This window comes from Cinclus cinclus, chromosome 13, assembly GCF_963662255.1.
Source record: "Cinclus cinclus chromosome 13, bCinCin1.1, whole genome shotgun sequence".
NCBI lineage: Eukaryota > Metazoa > Chordata > Aves > Passeriformes > Cinclidae > Cinclus > Cinclus cinclus.
Window position 1 is genome coordinate 2,081,597 of NC_085058.1, and position 16,308 is coordinate 2,097,904.

The window sequence follows — 16,308 nt, forward strand, 5'->3', positions numbered from 1 at the left end:
TTTCTTTGGGCTACTGGGGATGGCTTGATGGTCAGGTGCAATATTACAAATGTTTAGCTGTTGTTCCAAGCACTCAGCTTAGGATATTTAGGCACACTGCTGGCATGCATGCTTTCTTCTCAATCCTACTTCAGCTCCAAAATTAACTATTTTCATTACATATGTGACAGATGTTCCAAAAATGTGTCCTCTGTCTGTATATTCCCATCCCACACATGCATCTCTGGATCTCTTTATGTATTGCTTGACATTGGAGAACAATCAGACCACACCAATGGGTTTATGCTTTTATTGTTTTTTAACCCTTGTTTTCCATTCATGATGCTAAATATTGTCATTCCCTCTTGCTTTTGGATGAACATGTGCAGGGAAAGCTTTATTCTAACTTGTCTACAATCTGCTGTTGATTTAAGTTAATTCTTTTATGGAGCCATGGAAATACACGGGTTTTGTATGATTTTAAAATTTCTGTGAGCTCTCCCTTTGGTGCTGGTATCCTGCTATGTGCCTACTTAAGAGCATAAAGTTCATCTTTTTAAATTTTGCTGAGTTTTTAAAATTGGTGTAGTCTTTTCCTCTCATATCCATTGTAACATATTTTGTCTGTGAACTCAGATTTCAAATCTTGTTAACAGTGGTCAAAGGAGCTGTCTGCTGTTCCTGGAGAGTCTTTTTTGTTCTTGTTTTTGGTTTTTGTTTTTCAGGAATCCAGACAAGGTTTTGTAAGCAGTGTCCACTGATGCATTGACACTTAACATGAACCTCTTGTCTGCTCTTTTGTGCTCACTTTCCTTATTAGTGTTTCCATGAGTGTGTGTTCCAAGGCATTTACAACTTTCATTCTGTGATGCCGGTGGTACCATGTGGGACTGCAGGAAGAGCCTTGGCTGAAAAGGGATTTTTGGTACACTTCATGCAATGTACCTCCAAACTTGAATTTCTGGTAGATATTAAACTATTACCAGAGAGTTTTAAGACCAGCTTAGAAACAATCAGCCCAACCCAGTTCTTCACTATTCTTGCTACTAGAAAGGATTTGCTGATAGCAGTTCTGTTGTTCAGGTTTATATGCCTGTTATTTTCCACAACTAAGCCTATCTAAAAATTGTGATTTCTTCTACGTAATGGGTTTGAGTGTTCAAACTCACTTGTTTTATGTTGGAATAATGCACAGCAACAGCAAGAAAATGTAGAACAAAAATGTATGGAAGCTGACGTGTTGTGTTTTTTTTTAAAGATGGATCTTCTGAAAAGAGGCAGAATGAGTTGCTTGTTTTGTGTGAGAATCACTGACTCTTCCCACACTTCATTTCCTCTAACCTTTGTCCCTGTACCCATATCAGTGCATTTAAAATATCCAGTTCCATGCTGTCTTTGTGGCTCTTGAGGTCAGACTAGATGCTTTTGTGTTGGGTCATGATGCCTGTGGTGAGTCATTTTTTTAAGTATATACTCAATCTCTTCCTCAGTGTATTCTCACATCCAAAGTATTCGACCCCATATTCTGTAAAATGGCCGTAATGACTTGCTTTGGTGGGTATGTGCATGAAAAATTCCAATCTGTATTCCTCTGTGGCAGCAGCCAGAGCTGCTTCTCACAGAATATAAGTGAGCTTGGAGTATATACTCTATTCCTTGACAACTTCTGTGATGAATAAAGCTTTGAGGAAGAGCAAAAGTGCTGAAATAGCTTTAAAATGACTTTCCAATCTCATCAGGTGTATGCAGTCTTCAATTATTTTATTTTCAAATGTGTGACTTTGCATTTCACTGGCCAGTCACAATGAGGATTCCTTGACATTCAGTTATCTCTAGTTCAGAATACTTGTTTGGCGTTTGAAATCAAAGTACTCCTCAAGCATTAATTAATACTGTTTCTTGTTTCACTTGCGTGATGCTGGTAAATGTTTGAACTGGGTAAACACCATGAAAAACTTCAGTCTCTTAGTTTACATTTTTTAATAAACTGCTTTGCTCATGGCAGTTTCATGTTTGCATTGCACAAACAGTGAGTGATTGAGTCTTACAGACATAAATGATCAGAGGAATGTTCCTTGAGTTTGGAAGGGAGGTAACCATCTGCTCACTGCTGGGGAGGTCAGCAGGGTCTGCTGAGGTCCTGGGAGATATATGGGTGCTGTGGTTTGAGAAGTGTCTGTGCTCCAGGAGCCCTTTGTGACACTGCTGCTGGTTGTGGGGTTTTATGGGGTACCCCTTTTGCCTCGTTAATGGGAAAGGACCTATTGGGAAACTTTGTCCTGTGACATGCAAGCTCCTCAGATCCCAGAGAAATTTTCAAATGGCAGAGCAGGTGAAGACGTAGACTAAATTGCCTATAGTAACTGGAAATTCAGAAGACGTTTTTATGGGCAGATTACAAAACCCAGCTCCATGCCTATTTGACTTACTTTAGGTAGAGTGATTAATGAAAAATAAAAAATTCCCAAGATTTCAGACTTATTTTTTATGATCTGAATGGTTTCTGTTTTCTCCTGTGAGATGTGTAACACATGAATTAAACTAATTTTGCAGTATTGTATTTGTTAATGGTATTAGTTTAAATGGTAATTGATGCTGTCATGAACAAAGTTAATTCAGAATAAAATGAACTATCCTAATTCATGGATATGCAATGCCTGAAGTGAAGGGCAGGATAGCAAAGCCTTCCCTCTGGATACCAGAGGTAACCACAGTTACTGGTTTTAGTTATCCAGGTATCTATAGCACAGTTATTTTGCATCTCGTTGTGGGCTTTTGTTTTCCCTGAAGTGATCTGAAAAGCTGGTTTGTTGGTAATGCAAAATTTCACTCATATATTTGAACGGAGAAAATCAATGTGGGGCTGTTCTTGCCTTTGTCTGGAGATTTGAGTGTCTACCTTTCCTGTGGCTTCCATTCCAGAGAACAGCAAGGTCATATATATGTATGAGAGCTGTCTTGTATGTGCCTCATCCTAAAGCTTTTATATAAATAAGAGTAGAATTGAACACTTTTGTGTTTTTAAAACACGTTTGCAGATGTTGACAGCTGTTTCAAAGGTCAGAGTATGAATAGTTTTGTTAGTGTTTGCTGCAAAGACCCAAAGCATAAACCTAACCTTTACATCTTCCCCTTCTTTCCTTAAGCTGCTTGGAAATGCAGTGGAACTCTGGATTTATTTTTTTTTTCCCTACAAGTCTCTGTTTTGGTCTATAGTGTTTCTTTGTTTTTACTGGCAAGCAGTAAAAATAAAAGCAGTTGGCTATTCTCTGGTATATATTTTCTGGTTTGACAGAAAAACCTTCATCCCATTAGGTTGAGCTTGCAATTTTCCTAATCACAAAAACCTTTTTCTAATGAGTTGCCTGTTGGGAAAAAGTCAAATTGATTTTTTTGCAGGGAAGTATGCTGGATAACATGCTTCTGCTTCAGCTTAATGGAAGAAAAGGCTCAGTCAGAGGGAATCTGAATTTCCTTTGCCACCTCCAAAAGCATTGTGGTTTCAATAGGAGATGGACTTATTTCAGTTTTGTTTCTGATGTTCTGGCTACATCTGGAAAGGCAGAGGAAGTGATGGTCCTGTGGGTCTTTCTCTCAGTAAATCATCTGAATTTAGATCATTTGCATTCTGAAGTGCTTGGATTCTGATGCTAAGATAAGGAATACTGTGACACTTCAGTGATGTAGCAGATGATTTTTGAAATTTTTTTTTGTAGTCTGTTAGCCTCTGAATGGTAAAATTTAGACTTATTTACTCTGGCAAGGGGGATGAGAGACTTGAGGAGAAAAGTTCTCCACTCAGCAGTAACGTTTCTAAAACTAGAGCTGGTGATGAGGTAATTGGAACTCCTGCAGTGTTTTATAATCAGCCTGTAAGTTGGATTTCTGATGCTGACTTCATATTTAAATGTGCTTAACCATAATAAATAATATGTATTTATGATGTTACCTTGTAATTGGATGGCTGAAGAGTTTAGTAATTTATTTTTTTATTATTCATAAGATTATCTGTTGTAATGCAGCCATTGAAAAAGCAACATTAAGGGCTATTTACTCTTTTCCCCCGTGTTCTGGCCTTGGGATGAGGAAGAAGTCACTCTGCATGTGACAGTGACTTGTTAGTGACCAGAGCTGTGCAGACCCTGCAGACCCCCTCGTGTCACTCAGCTGTGACTGACTGTGCAAAGCACAGCAGGTGATGTTTTGTGGGAGCACCAAACATTTTGGATGTGCAGTGATTGCTGTGCTTAGACTCTGCAGGGGTGAGCTTCGGACCAGTAGTGCCTGTGGGGACAGGAGGGGCTGCCTGTGGCTTGTGTGGGGACAGTGCTGCTCTGACTCCAGCTGGCTCCTGACAAATAAGAATGCAGGTGTGCTGTGCTGAGGTGGTCTGCTAGATAAAATTGTTTGCGCATTTTAAATGTCAGTTTTGCTGTTTAAGATGCTTTGACGAAAAGGGTGACTTTGGCAAATTTTACCCTTCATTTATAGCATGTATAAAAGGCCCTTGAACTTTGTCATGTCCTTACATGTGCTGCCCTATAGTAGTGCTTAGAACAGTGCAGCCACAGTAATGTGGAGAAGTGAGTCATTCTATCTAGCTGCAGCCATGGATTTGTTCTCACCCTGATTTTAAAGCTACCTGCTTTTGAGTTTTCCTCTCTTGCTGCACAAATGTGATTAGAAGTTTGATCATATGGTAGCTTTCAGTCTATGCAAAATGTAACTCAGCTTTACTGTTCTTTACTACTGGAATAATAATTACATATCATGGCCTACAAAAGGTAATGTGTGAAGAAATTAAGGAAGTTTATTTAAACCATATTCTGTTTTTGAATGGTGTTTAATTACCCACTGTTTGATCTTTGAAGTGTGTAGTAGTACTTAGATCTTTATGCTGTTAAAGTTTTGTTTTCATTTCCTGAGTAATTCTGTCAGACAATGTTGGTACACTGTACAGTTTTGCACAAGTATGATCTCTGTGGCATGCAACCAAAGTGTCCAGCTGAAAAATTGAAACTGAAAGTTACAAAATACTATTGTCCAATTTCTGTATCATGAAGTCGGGATTGATTGGGAGCAGAGGGAAAGGAAAAGATAAATAAAGCCATATTTTTGATAATGTAGATTTTTTTCTAGGCTCATATAGAGCCTAGCTAATGCTAGTGTATGTGTTAGTTGAACCTTTGAAATCTTGTCAAATACTGCTGTTAATGAATAAATCAGTCTCTCTATTCCTGCTTAGCCAGTTGCTTTCTTGAGCCAGCACAGCCAGTAGTGTAGCAGTACAGTGAACTCAGAGCTGCTCCAGTTTAAATTACTTTTATTTGGAGGAGATGCTTCCCTGCTTTGAACTGTAGGGCTGGTAGGGTTTAGAGTTTAACAGCAGTTTCAGTTTTGTTTTTGCATTTGGGTAGACATAGTTAAAAAATTAAAATAGGGTATATGTGTGAGCCATTAGAAAACTAAGTGTATGTTGTTTCTCTTGCCTTGAGTTTAGTTAAATGTGTCTCAATAAACGTGGAGCTCTGCAGTGGGGTTGAAACCAAGTGGATAGTGATTTTGGAGCAGAGGTATGGGAGGGTTATCCCTGAGAAATGGGACTGAAAGACTTTTTTAGGTCCCATCTGCTCTCAGTGAGCTTTAGGAGAATCGTTTCATTTTCTTGCTCTCTGGAACTGATTAGAAGCCATTGTAAATTCACTGATGTTACTTTGTCTTTAAGATGTGGGTCAGCATTATCTGGAAGGGGTACTATCTAAAACATATGGGTTAAATAAAAAAGTGTATGTTCTCCTGGCTTTCCTATGAGATGTTGTTAAGGTTGGTGTCCAGCTGCCTCCCTTCAGTTCAAAAGTGAGCTTGGGCCAGATGTGAGCAGACAGATCAGGACCTGGTGAGAAGGTCACAGTGGGTGTCATTGCTTAGGCTTCCATTTTTGAAAATCGTAATTTAGGATTTTTGATGAATATTGTGTAACATGAAACAGAACTTAATTTCCTTCTTAAATGATAACTGCATGAAGCGATTTATGTTGTATGTTTAGAAGCTGTGCTTAAACAGATTCCTGAGCAGTGAAGAGCATTATTCTCAAATCAGTTGTATTTTCAGATTTCTTGTGATACATAAAGTCCCAGCCTTTATGTAGTTTCTTTCCTATGTGTTTAGATTCTTATCCATGTGTGAGGAAGTATTATTTGTGCTGCTTCTTTAAGGATTAAAATTCTGTTTGTTTCACCAGAATATGTCACTACTTTTCCTAACAGCATTATATTATTTGTCTTTCTTTTCCTGTCAAAGATGCTGGTATTTGGGAAAAAACCCCATGAGGTGGATTTGTGATTGATAGAACTGCAGATGTTGCTTGGAAGGGACATGTGGAGGGAGGTCGTCTTAGTCCAGCCTCTCACTGTGAGCAAGACTATTGCCAACACTAGTTTAGGTCAGCTACAGCTTTTAGCACTTCAAATCTGCCAGGATAGACTCCACCTCTCTGGGAACACTTCCTGGTGTCCAGCCTGACCCTGCAAAGCCAATATCATGGAGGAGATTTGGTTCTGTCTTCTCTGCCACTTCATCCAGTAGCTTTAGGCTAGATTGGCCCTTGGCCCCCTCTGCCAAACTGAGCAAGCTCGATTCCCTCCCCATCCCTTGTCAGGCCAGGTGCTTTAGATCCCTGAGCATCTGGGAAGCCCTTTGCTGCTCGGTCTCCAGCTGTGCCACAGCTCTAAGGCTGAGCCCCCAAAACTGTACTCAGTCTCTGGTTTGTAATGGCAGAGCAGGAATTCAGTTTCTTCACTCCTGGATGAACCTTTCCTGTACATAGGTAAAGGTGTTCCTCTGCTAGAGGTCAGTGGCTGTACCACCTAGGAGAAGTCTGCTTAGCTTTAATTATTTTCTAGATAAGGAGTCAGGATGATGGGATCCTTAAGTGTGGTCTAAGGATCTCAGCAGGTGGAAAAACAGAAGAGAGAAGGGTCAATGTTATCCCTGTTGTACTTGCAAAATCTATGAGATGCAAGAAGCAGTGACTTTTGTCCATAGAAAACATCTACCTTTGGAACTGGGCTGGGATGTGGGAAAACACATCTAGTATTCAAAACATGGAGCAGGATTTTATTCTCAGTTCGTTTGGATTTCAGTGCTGAGTGAAAAGCACACCAACCCAGGAGAAAGAAGTGCAGGGTGATAGGTCTCTTCAAGGCCCAATGCCCAAGTGTACTGGATGAAAGGGACAGCAGTAATTGAGTTATGTTGTGTTGGGACAGCAGTAATTGAACTGCTCATCAAGGGTGACTCTGAAATTCAAGGCACAGGAATTTAAGTAGTATGGACCTTCAAAATGGCCTGGACTGGCAACTCATAATCGTAGAGTGAGTTTGTTAATGCTTTTTGGTTTTGTTTGGGGGTTTTTCCACTAAAATTCAGTAGTTTTGTATTTTAGTAAGAATGGGAATAAATTAATTAAGGTTTGGGTTTCATCTCTCACATTAAATTCCCACGACAGGCCACAAGGTTACAAGTGGAACTGCTTCTAATTTGGGGGCAGTGTGTATTTAATGAGAAATACACAGCCCTTAAATCACTTGCTTCAGCAACTGTTCTATGGGGTTGAGGGTAAAATACTCTAAATAGCTGTGTTCTCTTACTTAGTGCTCAACTGCACACACAGATTAATCTGGACAAGGAATTGTTATTGCAATCTTAATTTGAAACTTTGGGGGGGGGGGCGGGTCTTGATTTCAGTTTTCTTCTGGGGTCAACAGAAACCTCTGGTGAAGGGTACACTGTGAAGAATACTCAGGCCAGCTGGACTGGAAGAGCAGGATCTACCTACCTGTGTGCTGAGTATGGTGAACGAAGGTTTGCCTTGAGGGATAAAATAGAACTGCAGGGATTTCCAGCAACACTGTGGCACAGGCACAGGGCTCACTTAAAATGTAAACTCAGAATTGAAGTGTCACTTTATGGTCTTTGTTCTCTGCTCATAAGCACATCTGTCCTAAGGCCGCTTAGCTGGGACTGGCAATTGGTTCATGGGGTAAAAAATTCCTGATGTGTATGATGTTTGAAGTGCTGCTGAAGGGAAGGAATTACATGGTTAACTTATCCTTTTTTTACCTTTATTTTTTTTCCTCCAGAGGTATGGAGAACTTGGTAGCTGGCTCCAATCTTCCTCCACTTTTTACAGATGAGGATGGATCTAAGGAAGGTAGTGAAATTAATGTAACTGGGTAAGCCACTCCTTTTTCACCTTCAGCTGGTAGATAATATCTCTGCACTTGTCAGGGAAGCTGTTGCAGTGGGAGGGAGGGCATTCTTAGGAATTTTTAAAAAGAGAAACAAACCCTGCAGAATTCCATCTTGCAGCGTTCCCTCGACCTTGATAGAAGATCAAAGGACTCTGTTTAGGAGAAACCAGAACTCTTCTGAACCGATGGAACTGGTCACAAACTACTCTTTAGTATCTCTTAGCTTTAAAAGGTAAATCCCTAGGATTTCAGTCTTAGGATAAGTGACATTAAGGGAACAGAGAGGGAAGATGTATCTGTTGGCCATAGTGGTCCCTGCTAAGTAAATTATGTCAATTAAAGATATACTGTTCATCAATGATCTCTGAAACTGATTCCTGAGACTGAGATCTCATTTTTGTCAGTCCAATTCTTTTACAAACTGCAGCAGTGGCCTCTTAAAATCGCAATGCCAGAAGAAGTTTACTTTTAAGAATACGTGGAATTTTTGCTGTGTTTTGGTAGTTGAGCTTATTTTCTGTTTTGCAAAGCACCAAACAGTAAAATTCAGGCTTTACAGTTAGGTAAAGCTCTGTAAAAACAAATGTGAACACTTGCACTTCAAATGAGGCTTGTGTTTAAGAGGTATTAATGTTTTGGCTGAACTTTCATCAGTGTTTGCTGCAAATGGCTGCGTCACTTGTTGTTTTTCCTGTAGGTGTAGTTTAAAGAGCTCTGCTAAGGGGGAATGGAGAGGAAAACTGAAAAGCTCTTCAAACCTTAACAGGGAATCCAGAGCTGTGTTGTTCCTATTCTTTTTGACACATACCAAATATAATTAATTTAGGAGAGGGTGTCTGCTTTGTTCCCTTGCTCCCTCTCTAATTGTCAGTAATATGAGCTCAATCTGGTGTCTCAAAATCAGGTGTGGATCTCTCCAGCCCTTTTGTTTTTACCAGTAATTATGTCACAATTGCTGATTGTAGTGAGTAATGAAAATAGGCTGTTCTCTCTGAAGACAGATATTCCCATGGGTGTTCAAATAACAATTCTGTTAATATGTATCAAATTTTTATAGCAGTATTCTACATCAGTTGGAATGGTTATTTTGAATATTTAAAATTTGCCATAGACATGAGTAGCTTTAGACTGGAATAAATGAGCAAAGGAGACTTGAAGATTACCCTGCTGTTAAAGGAATTTTCATGAATGTAACTGGGTAAGGCCAAGTATTCTTTAGCCTCAAGAAGGGTTTAGAATCTGAGATGAGTCCAAAAATGTAATATTAATTTGCATGCTGAGCTCAGTGCTGAGAATGTCCAGGGGGTTGTTGGCCCAAAATATGTGTTCTTATTGTCCGTCCACCTTCAGAAGTATTTCTGCATGCTTGCTCTTCTTTTTTGCCTGCAGACATCTTGCCCTTTTTTGGAGTAAGGTAGATTGATACAGCTCTTGCAGCAAAATTAAATAATGGCCATTCTGGAGCCTGTTGGGACCTAGTCATGTTTGTGTTTAAATACCCACATGCATGAACAGGAGATTGTGTGGAATGAAGTTCAATCCAAGATCATGTGCAATCACAGACCTCTAAGTTTATTTGTGGAGAAATATATTAAACACATCCAGAAAGGTGTTATCTTGGTTGATGATGAAACTTTTAATTTCAAATTCCTTCTGGTACTTTTGAAGAAGGGTAGATTCACGCTGTCCGATCCAAATGTGCACTTGCCTTTTAAGTTCTTTGTGAAATCAAATGCCTCACTAAAAATGAAACAAAATGCCACTTTAAAAATCAAACTAGATCTGAAAGTCCATAGGAACTGTGGTAGTTATAGTGGTTGCTTGGATGGAACAGCCAGTTCTTCAAACATCACTTTTAAATTCCATTTTTTCTTGCTAGTGTGGGAATGAATATATTTGCAACATTTTTACATGTTTTAGAAGATTAGGGAGGAAGTGATTTAGGAATGATGGTTAAATTTTTTGTTCTCCATTTCTGTGCTTTTTCAGATTAGCTAATTCAGAGAGTTCATTCGGTGGTGGAACTTCACAGCCTGTGAATAACCCAGATTTGGTGGAAGACTTGTCACAAGCTCAGCAGCAGCAAAATGAGTCTTCTAATACTGCTGAAACCACTGAGCAGAAGCCTGAGGAGGAGGTGAGATGAAACAATAGTAACTTTTCAATGAAGCAAAGGCATGAAATTTTGTCATTACGTTGTCTTACCTGCTCAGGTTTATTTTTTTTTTAATAGGATCACAAATTTTTATCCAGTTGCCATTTTCATCTTCTGATTCCCTAATTTTCTCTCATGTTGCATGGCTGCACACAGATAGCTGGCAGTTGGAATGTGCAGAGAACAGCACATGGGTCTCAGCTTAGCCAGAGGGACCCACAAGCTGGTGCTGCATTTAGGACTGAATGTTCAACTGTCATAAATGATTTTTTCTCTTGTGAGCCAGCAAAGTGAGACCATTGTACTGTTCTGGTAGTAACTGATATCTTTAAAACCATTATGCTTTTACTACTTTAGACTATACCTTGTGTACCATCCAACACTGATTTTTGGTTACTAAATCATGAAGGACCTGAAGCTGGACTAGGAAGTGATTTTAGAGTTTTCTGTTGGAGGTTTTTTTTTGTTGTTGTTTGTTTTTGTTTGTTTGTTGTTGTTTTTTGGTTTTTTATAGATGTATTTGATATTCCTCCTTGTAGTTTGTTTTCAGCTGTGAGGTCCTTTTTTAATTAAGTAATGAAATTCCAGGAGGGAAACAGAAAGTAAGAGGATGGCAGGAACATGTTGATCTGGGGAAAGATTAGAAGTACTGAATATAGTTGTATGTACATAGCATTAGAAAATAGTGTTGTCCAGAGATTGTTGTAGAAATAGTTTGAAGCCAGGAGGATGAGTGATAATGATGTTATTCCTGTGAACTCAGTGTGCCCCAGACACATCTTACAATATTCCCTCCTTTGGAGTTTGTTTGTTGCTCCATTGGAGGTGATTAGTGGGACAGACAATCTACTGAACCGATGAGAGTAGAAAAGCCTGTATACTGTCTTTACCCCCATGTTTTGGGCACATTGTGCATGAAGGACAAAGATCTAGAAGGTGCAGAATAATTAGTTATCAATTATTAAATAATACACAAAATCTCTCCAAGAAACCTATTAAACTACATGACTTGCAGGGGAGGGTATGTCAGGGTGAGAGTAACTGAAACCAAGCCAACAAGTAATAAAAAAATATTTGCGGTTGCATTAGTTGAGATGATAGTGGCATGGATTTGACAATCAGAAGTTGATGCCAATGTTATTTTGTTGTCCCTGTGGACTAAGGGAAACTGTAAGCTGCTTTTCACAATGCAAGTTGTTTGGCTTTGTTTAGACAAAAGTCAGGATAGCTCTAAAGTAGGGTTTGAATCCTGCAGCCATGGAGAGAATTGCAGCCATGTGCTCCTGACGAAGCTGTTTATTCCTTCCAGAAGTGGTTATTTTTACTCAGTCTGAATTGTCTTCCATTTTATTTTGCAGCAGCAAAGAACCAAGCGAGGAGGCTGGGCCAAAGGCAGAAAGAGGAAGAAACCCCTGAGGGACAGCAATGCTCCCAAATCCCCCCTCACGGGATATGTGCGGTTCATGAACGAGCGCAGGGAGCAGCTGCGGGCCAAGAGGCCCGAAGTGCCTTTCCCAGAGATTACCAGGATGCTGGGCAATGAGTGGAGCAAGCTGCCTCCTGAGGAGAAAAGGGTACCACTGCACTTCTTGTCCTTGCTGCATGGGATTGCTCTCACGTGGGGATGCCGTTTAGCGAGGAACAGGACACAGGCTTTTGGTTGAAATCGTGTTTAGGAGGATGTTTCAAAATGAGGGGCACAGGTTCACATGTTGAAGCCTGGCAGGGCCACAGCATCTCTTGCAGGGGTGACTTGGGGAGAACTGTATCTTCTAGGTAATGCAAGAATACCTGCAGAATGGGGGGATTGTCTGATGGGACGTCCCACAGTTAGTGTGCTCCATCTGGATGTAACTCTGCTGTACCAACTCAGATTCATCTGAGACTTGGAGGGCCAAAGTCTTGGGATGTGGTGTCTCCTAACTAGGGGTCCTATGGCCTTCTGCACTATCTGACAAGTGAATGATGCTCAAGGCCATGTTTGGGCTGCTTTTTAGGGCCCTCTGGAGTGGACTTTGTTAATGGGTAAATTGCTAATGGGTGTCAATCTGTCCACACCTGATTGCCAGTTGGAGATTACTGCAAACCAGTTTTTAAATCACAGTGCAACTGAATGCTCTTGTATGCATTTAATCTTCATATTTGAACTCTGAAAAATACTGGGTGTAATGAAAAATTAAATGAGATAAAAAAACAAGATTTCCTTTTGTTGCTTTTTACTAAGCTTGTAGAATACAACTTACAGAGATGATATAAAATGGTGCATAGGCACTAGGATTTAACTATAATGGAAGATATGTGGCAAGGCAAAGCAGTTGATTGGGTAGCAGGGATAGTGGGAATGATGTTGCTTAGACAAAAGTCAGGATTGCTCCTGTGTAAGGTTGGAAATTTATATCCACGGAGAGGATGTCTTGCAGTGATGAAAATGTCTACTGGGAGAGAAGGGAAAAAGACATCTGCCCCTCTGTCCCCTGCACTTTCATGTGTTCTTATCATGTCTCAGGCAGATTTTTAACCTAGGAAAAAGGAAATTGTGTTCAAATCTCTATTCTGTATGCTGCTTTTTAAATCCCTGAGGAATCTGTCCTTGAGTAAAGCTGTAAGTTTCTAACTCACAGCAGGTCAAGGGAAGACTGCTGAGCCCTTTTGGCAACATATTGCTGGAGATGGAAAAATAGAATTAATATCTTAGATACCAGTAACATGTCCAAAAGCAATGCCAACCCACCAAATCTGCTCCCCAATCCAGAATGTTATCGCTGTCACCAGCAGGGTCAAAACTGTGTTCCAAATGTATGGAAATGATTGCTTATATGTATTGTCATGATGACTTAAAGAAAATACCAGGTGACTAATTCTTATATTCATTGAATTTGAAAGTCATTGTGAGAAAAAATTAGGAAGGCAACTTTTTTCTTGAAAGGATCCCGTTTTGTAAGCATTGTGACTCTTCATTAAATGTTTTTCAGTTCATCAGTTCCCCTAAAGAATTCTCCAGCTAAGTTCATTCTGTCATGCAGATGTGTGAAATACCCTCAGGCTAGTAAAAAAAGGTTTGGATTTTATTAACCAAAATGCAGAGAGATTATATCAATTAAAAAAAGGTTTTTATTAACCAAAATGCAGAGAGATTATATCAGTTTAAGCCAGGCTCTTTTATCTTTACGCTACTCTCTGCAATAGCTGTGATGTTTTGTTCACCTCTCAGATGTGCCAAGTGTGTGGTGATGCTTTTTGTCTGTGGGTATGAAAACACAAGTGTATTTGGAAATCCAGTGTTCTGGGTCTGAACCATAAAGCATCGTCTGATAAGATGTTATTGTTCAGCAGCACTTCCTCCTGGCCACAGAACAGGAATTCTGTGTTTGGTCTGTAATGTGTAGGTAACATTCTGTTGAGTAGAGTAGCTTAGTAGCAAGTTACTCCTAGGCCTAGCAAAAAAAAAAAACCAAAACAAAACAAAAAAAATAGCACAAACAAAAAAACCAACCAGAATAGTTATTATAAAAAAGAGAGTGAAAATGGGGCACCAGAGTACAGTAATTTTATCCAGAGACCTTATGTCTTTATGCCTCATTCTTTCTTCACTCTTCTCCTGTTTGCATAGGTGAAATGGATCAGCACTTCATCTGACAAGCTGTTTTTCTTCCCTTCCTCCTGAAGGGGAGGAAACTCCCTGAAACTCTCGGACTTTTTTGTTTCAGCGATACCTGGATGAAGCAGACAGAGATAAGGAGCGTTACATGCGGGAGCTGGAGCAGTATCAGAAGACTGAAGCCTACAAAGTCTTTAGCAGGAAAGCACAAGACAGACAAAAAGGCAAATCACACAGACAAGGTATTGAATGGGACAAAAGTGTGTGCCTAGGTAGAACAATAGAAGATTCCCAGCCAGTAGTGTAGCCTGACATTCCTTTAAAGCCTTAGATTTAAAGGCTGGTTAAGAAGTGAATGTGTTCTTTCTGTGGCTGTGTGTAAAGGGAATTAGACTTAAGTGAATTTAACTGTATTGGAGGATATGCTTTAGGAGCATGCAAGTTAGACACAGCTTCTCTGTGCCTTTGTAGGAGAGCTGAACAAGTCTGTCTAGTGTTGTTGTGTAATTAGGGTTGTGTAATTGCCTTAGTTCTTTGGTTATTGTTTTCTTAAACTTTGTTTATTTTGAGAGACTTTTTGTTTGTTTTCTTTTTCAGATGGAGCAAGACAGACAGCTCATGATCATGAGGTAAACCTCTTAATTCTGCATTTGCATTAGTGGGTAGGCTATCACGTGAAAAAAAACAGTGAAGTCAAAACCCAGTTTATCAGAACTTGGGTGTGAATCCTTCCTCTTCTTAATGCAGGTTTTGAAAAGTTAGAAAAGACTGAGTATTCTTACACTCATTGGTATGACAAAACTAAATTTGTGAAGTCTTGGGCAGGTACAAATGATGGATGAAATGGAGCATAAGGGTACACTTAAAACATAAGTCTGTTTTGTAATGCAATGTTAAGAACTTAAAAATAGTGTGAGACCTCAATACACCTGCCAAGTTAGCCACCTTTAGGTGCAATGTTTTCAGGTTGATTTTTTGCAGTAACACAAATGCTTGTGGCTTCTTTGAGAAGGAAATGGGTGAAGCAACCAAATAATTGGAAAATCTCTGGCTTAAACCTCCTCCTGCCTCCCCTTGCCCTCTGTGTATGTAAATATTGGAGAAGAGTGATAATGTCTGGAGATAGAGCTCATCAACTGCAGCACAGGAACCAACCACAAATCTTGTATGTTCTGCCTGACTATGGTTTCCCTCTCCTTGGAACTCTGCAGCTTTCTCCAGTTGTATTACCTAGGGCCACAGAGCTTCTTTCATGGTTACCAATGGCTCGCAACCAAAGAGCAATGAAAAAAAACTTGCTTATGCACAGCCTCTTCTCTTATAAGCAGTAGGGCTTTCTGAAAGATCTGTTTTTCTTTGTGAGGTGTTTTGCCTTGGGGAAGCAATCCAGTTAGCTTCTAATGCCTTCATTACAATAGTGACAAGGCTGAGCACTGCTGAGAGACAGCTACCGGTCTTGAAGGAAAGTAAAGTTCACTTTCAGGAAAATATATTGGTAGCATGTTTTTATATGCATTTTATTAACTCCTAAAGGAAGACTTGCAGTGAGATTATCTACTGGAAGTACGTGGTCCCCAAGTTTTCTGATTCTACAGTCACTGAGTCCAAGTTTGTCTTTAATTGTACGAAAACTGAAGGCTTCAAGTTCTAGGTTGACTGTGACTGTTACATGACATTTAAATTATACAGGTGGCAAATGACAAGTTTGGAGTCTTCCCTCTTACCCTTCCAATTCAAGCTATCATTGCTGATCTTTCACATCATAAATGCAGTTAAAAATTAGTTCTCACCCTGTGGGACATGTAAAGCTTCATCAGATACAGCTGAACATCAGCCTGCCAGTCAGACTCTGAACTTTGACTACTTGGTGTTTTTCACCTTTATATTTATAAAATCCCACATGCTTATCACCTGATGTGCTTTCACATCTTTTGTGCAGGGACATCAAGTATTATAATGCAGTATAGGTGGGGAATAAGCAGAAAATCTTAGATTGCTTTTAGAAGTGTCTGCTCAAGTTGTTACTGCAAGTGAGGCTAAAGCTTTTTGTCATCTTGCTGCTTTCTCCTGTCCACACTGACTTTTGTTGCTGTGTTTGTGATTAACGGGTACCGGCTGATGCAATTATTTCTTGAGAGAGTATAAAGAAATAAGGTCAAGGAAAGCTTTTTTCTTTCTTTTGCTCCACTTAAGCTTTTATGATGTCATTTCTATGAGTTGGTGTTGAAGTTATTTTAAACATTGTACATAGAGTTGACCTCTAAAGAGTTTCATGATCAGCAATTCAAATACTAATTATAATAAAATATAACTAAAGGATGAGA

At 39.6% G+C, this 16,308-nt stretch overlaps 1 protein-coding gene across 5 annotated transcripts in view; it reads left to right on the plus strand.

Moving 5' to 3' along the window:
• The window catches only part of HMG20A (high mobility group 20A), a 38,604-nt gene that overhangs the window by 12,968 nt on the left and 9,328 nt on the right, over nucleotides 1-16,308 (plus strand). For 2 of the 5 annotated variants that reach the window (XM_062501445.1, XM_062501447.1), the window contains exons 2-6: nucleotides 8,121-8,213; nucleotides 10,221-10,368; nucleotides 11,745-11,960; nucleotides 14,094-14,226; nucleotides 14,582-14,613. In XM_062501445.1, the coding sequence (XP_062357429.1) occupies nucleotides 8,125-8,213; nucleotides 10,221-10,368; nucleotides 11,745-11,960; nucleotides 14,094-14,226; nucleotides 14,582-14,613 (618 nt within the window). In that variant the 5' untranslated portion in view covers nucleotides 8,121-8,124. Of the gene's footprint in view, nucleotides 1-8,120; nucleotides 8,214-8,441; nucleotides 8,464-10,220; nucleotides 10,369-11,744; nucleotides 11,961-14,093; nucleotides 14,227-14,581; nucleotides 14,614-16,308 lie in introns of those variants that run through there. The other 3 variants (XM_062501448.1, XM_062501450.1, XM_062501449.1) reach the window with 3 other exon arrangements.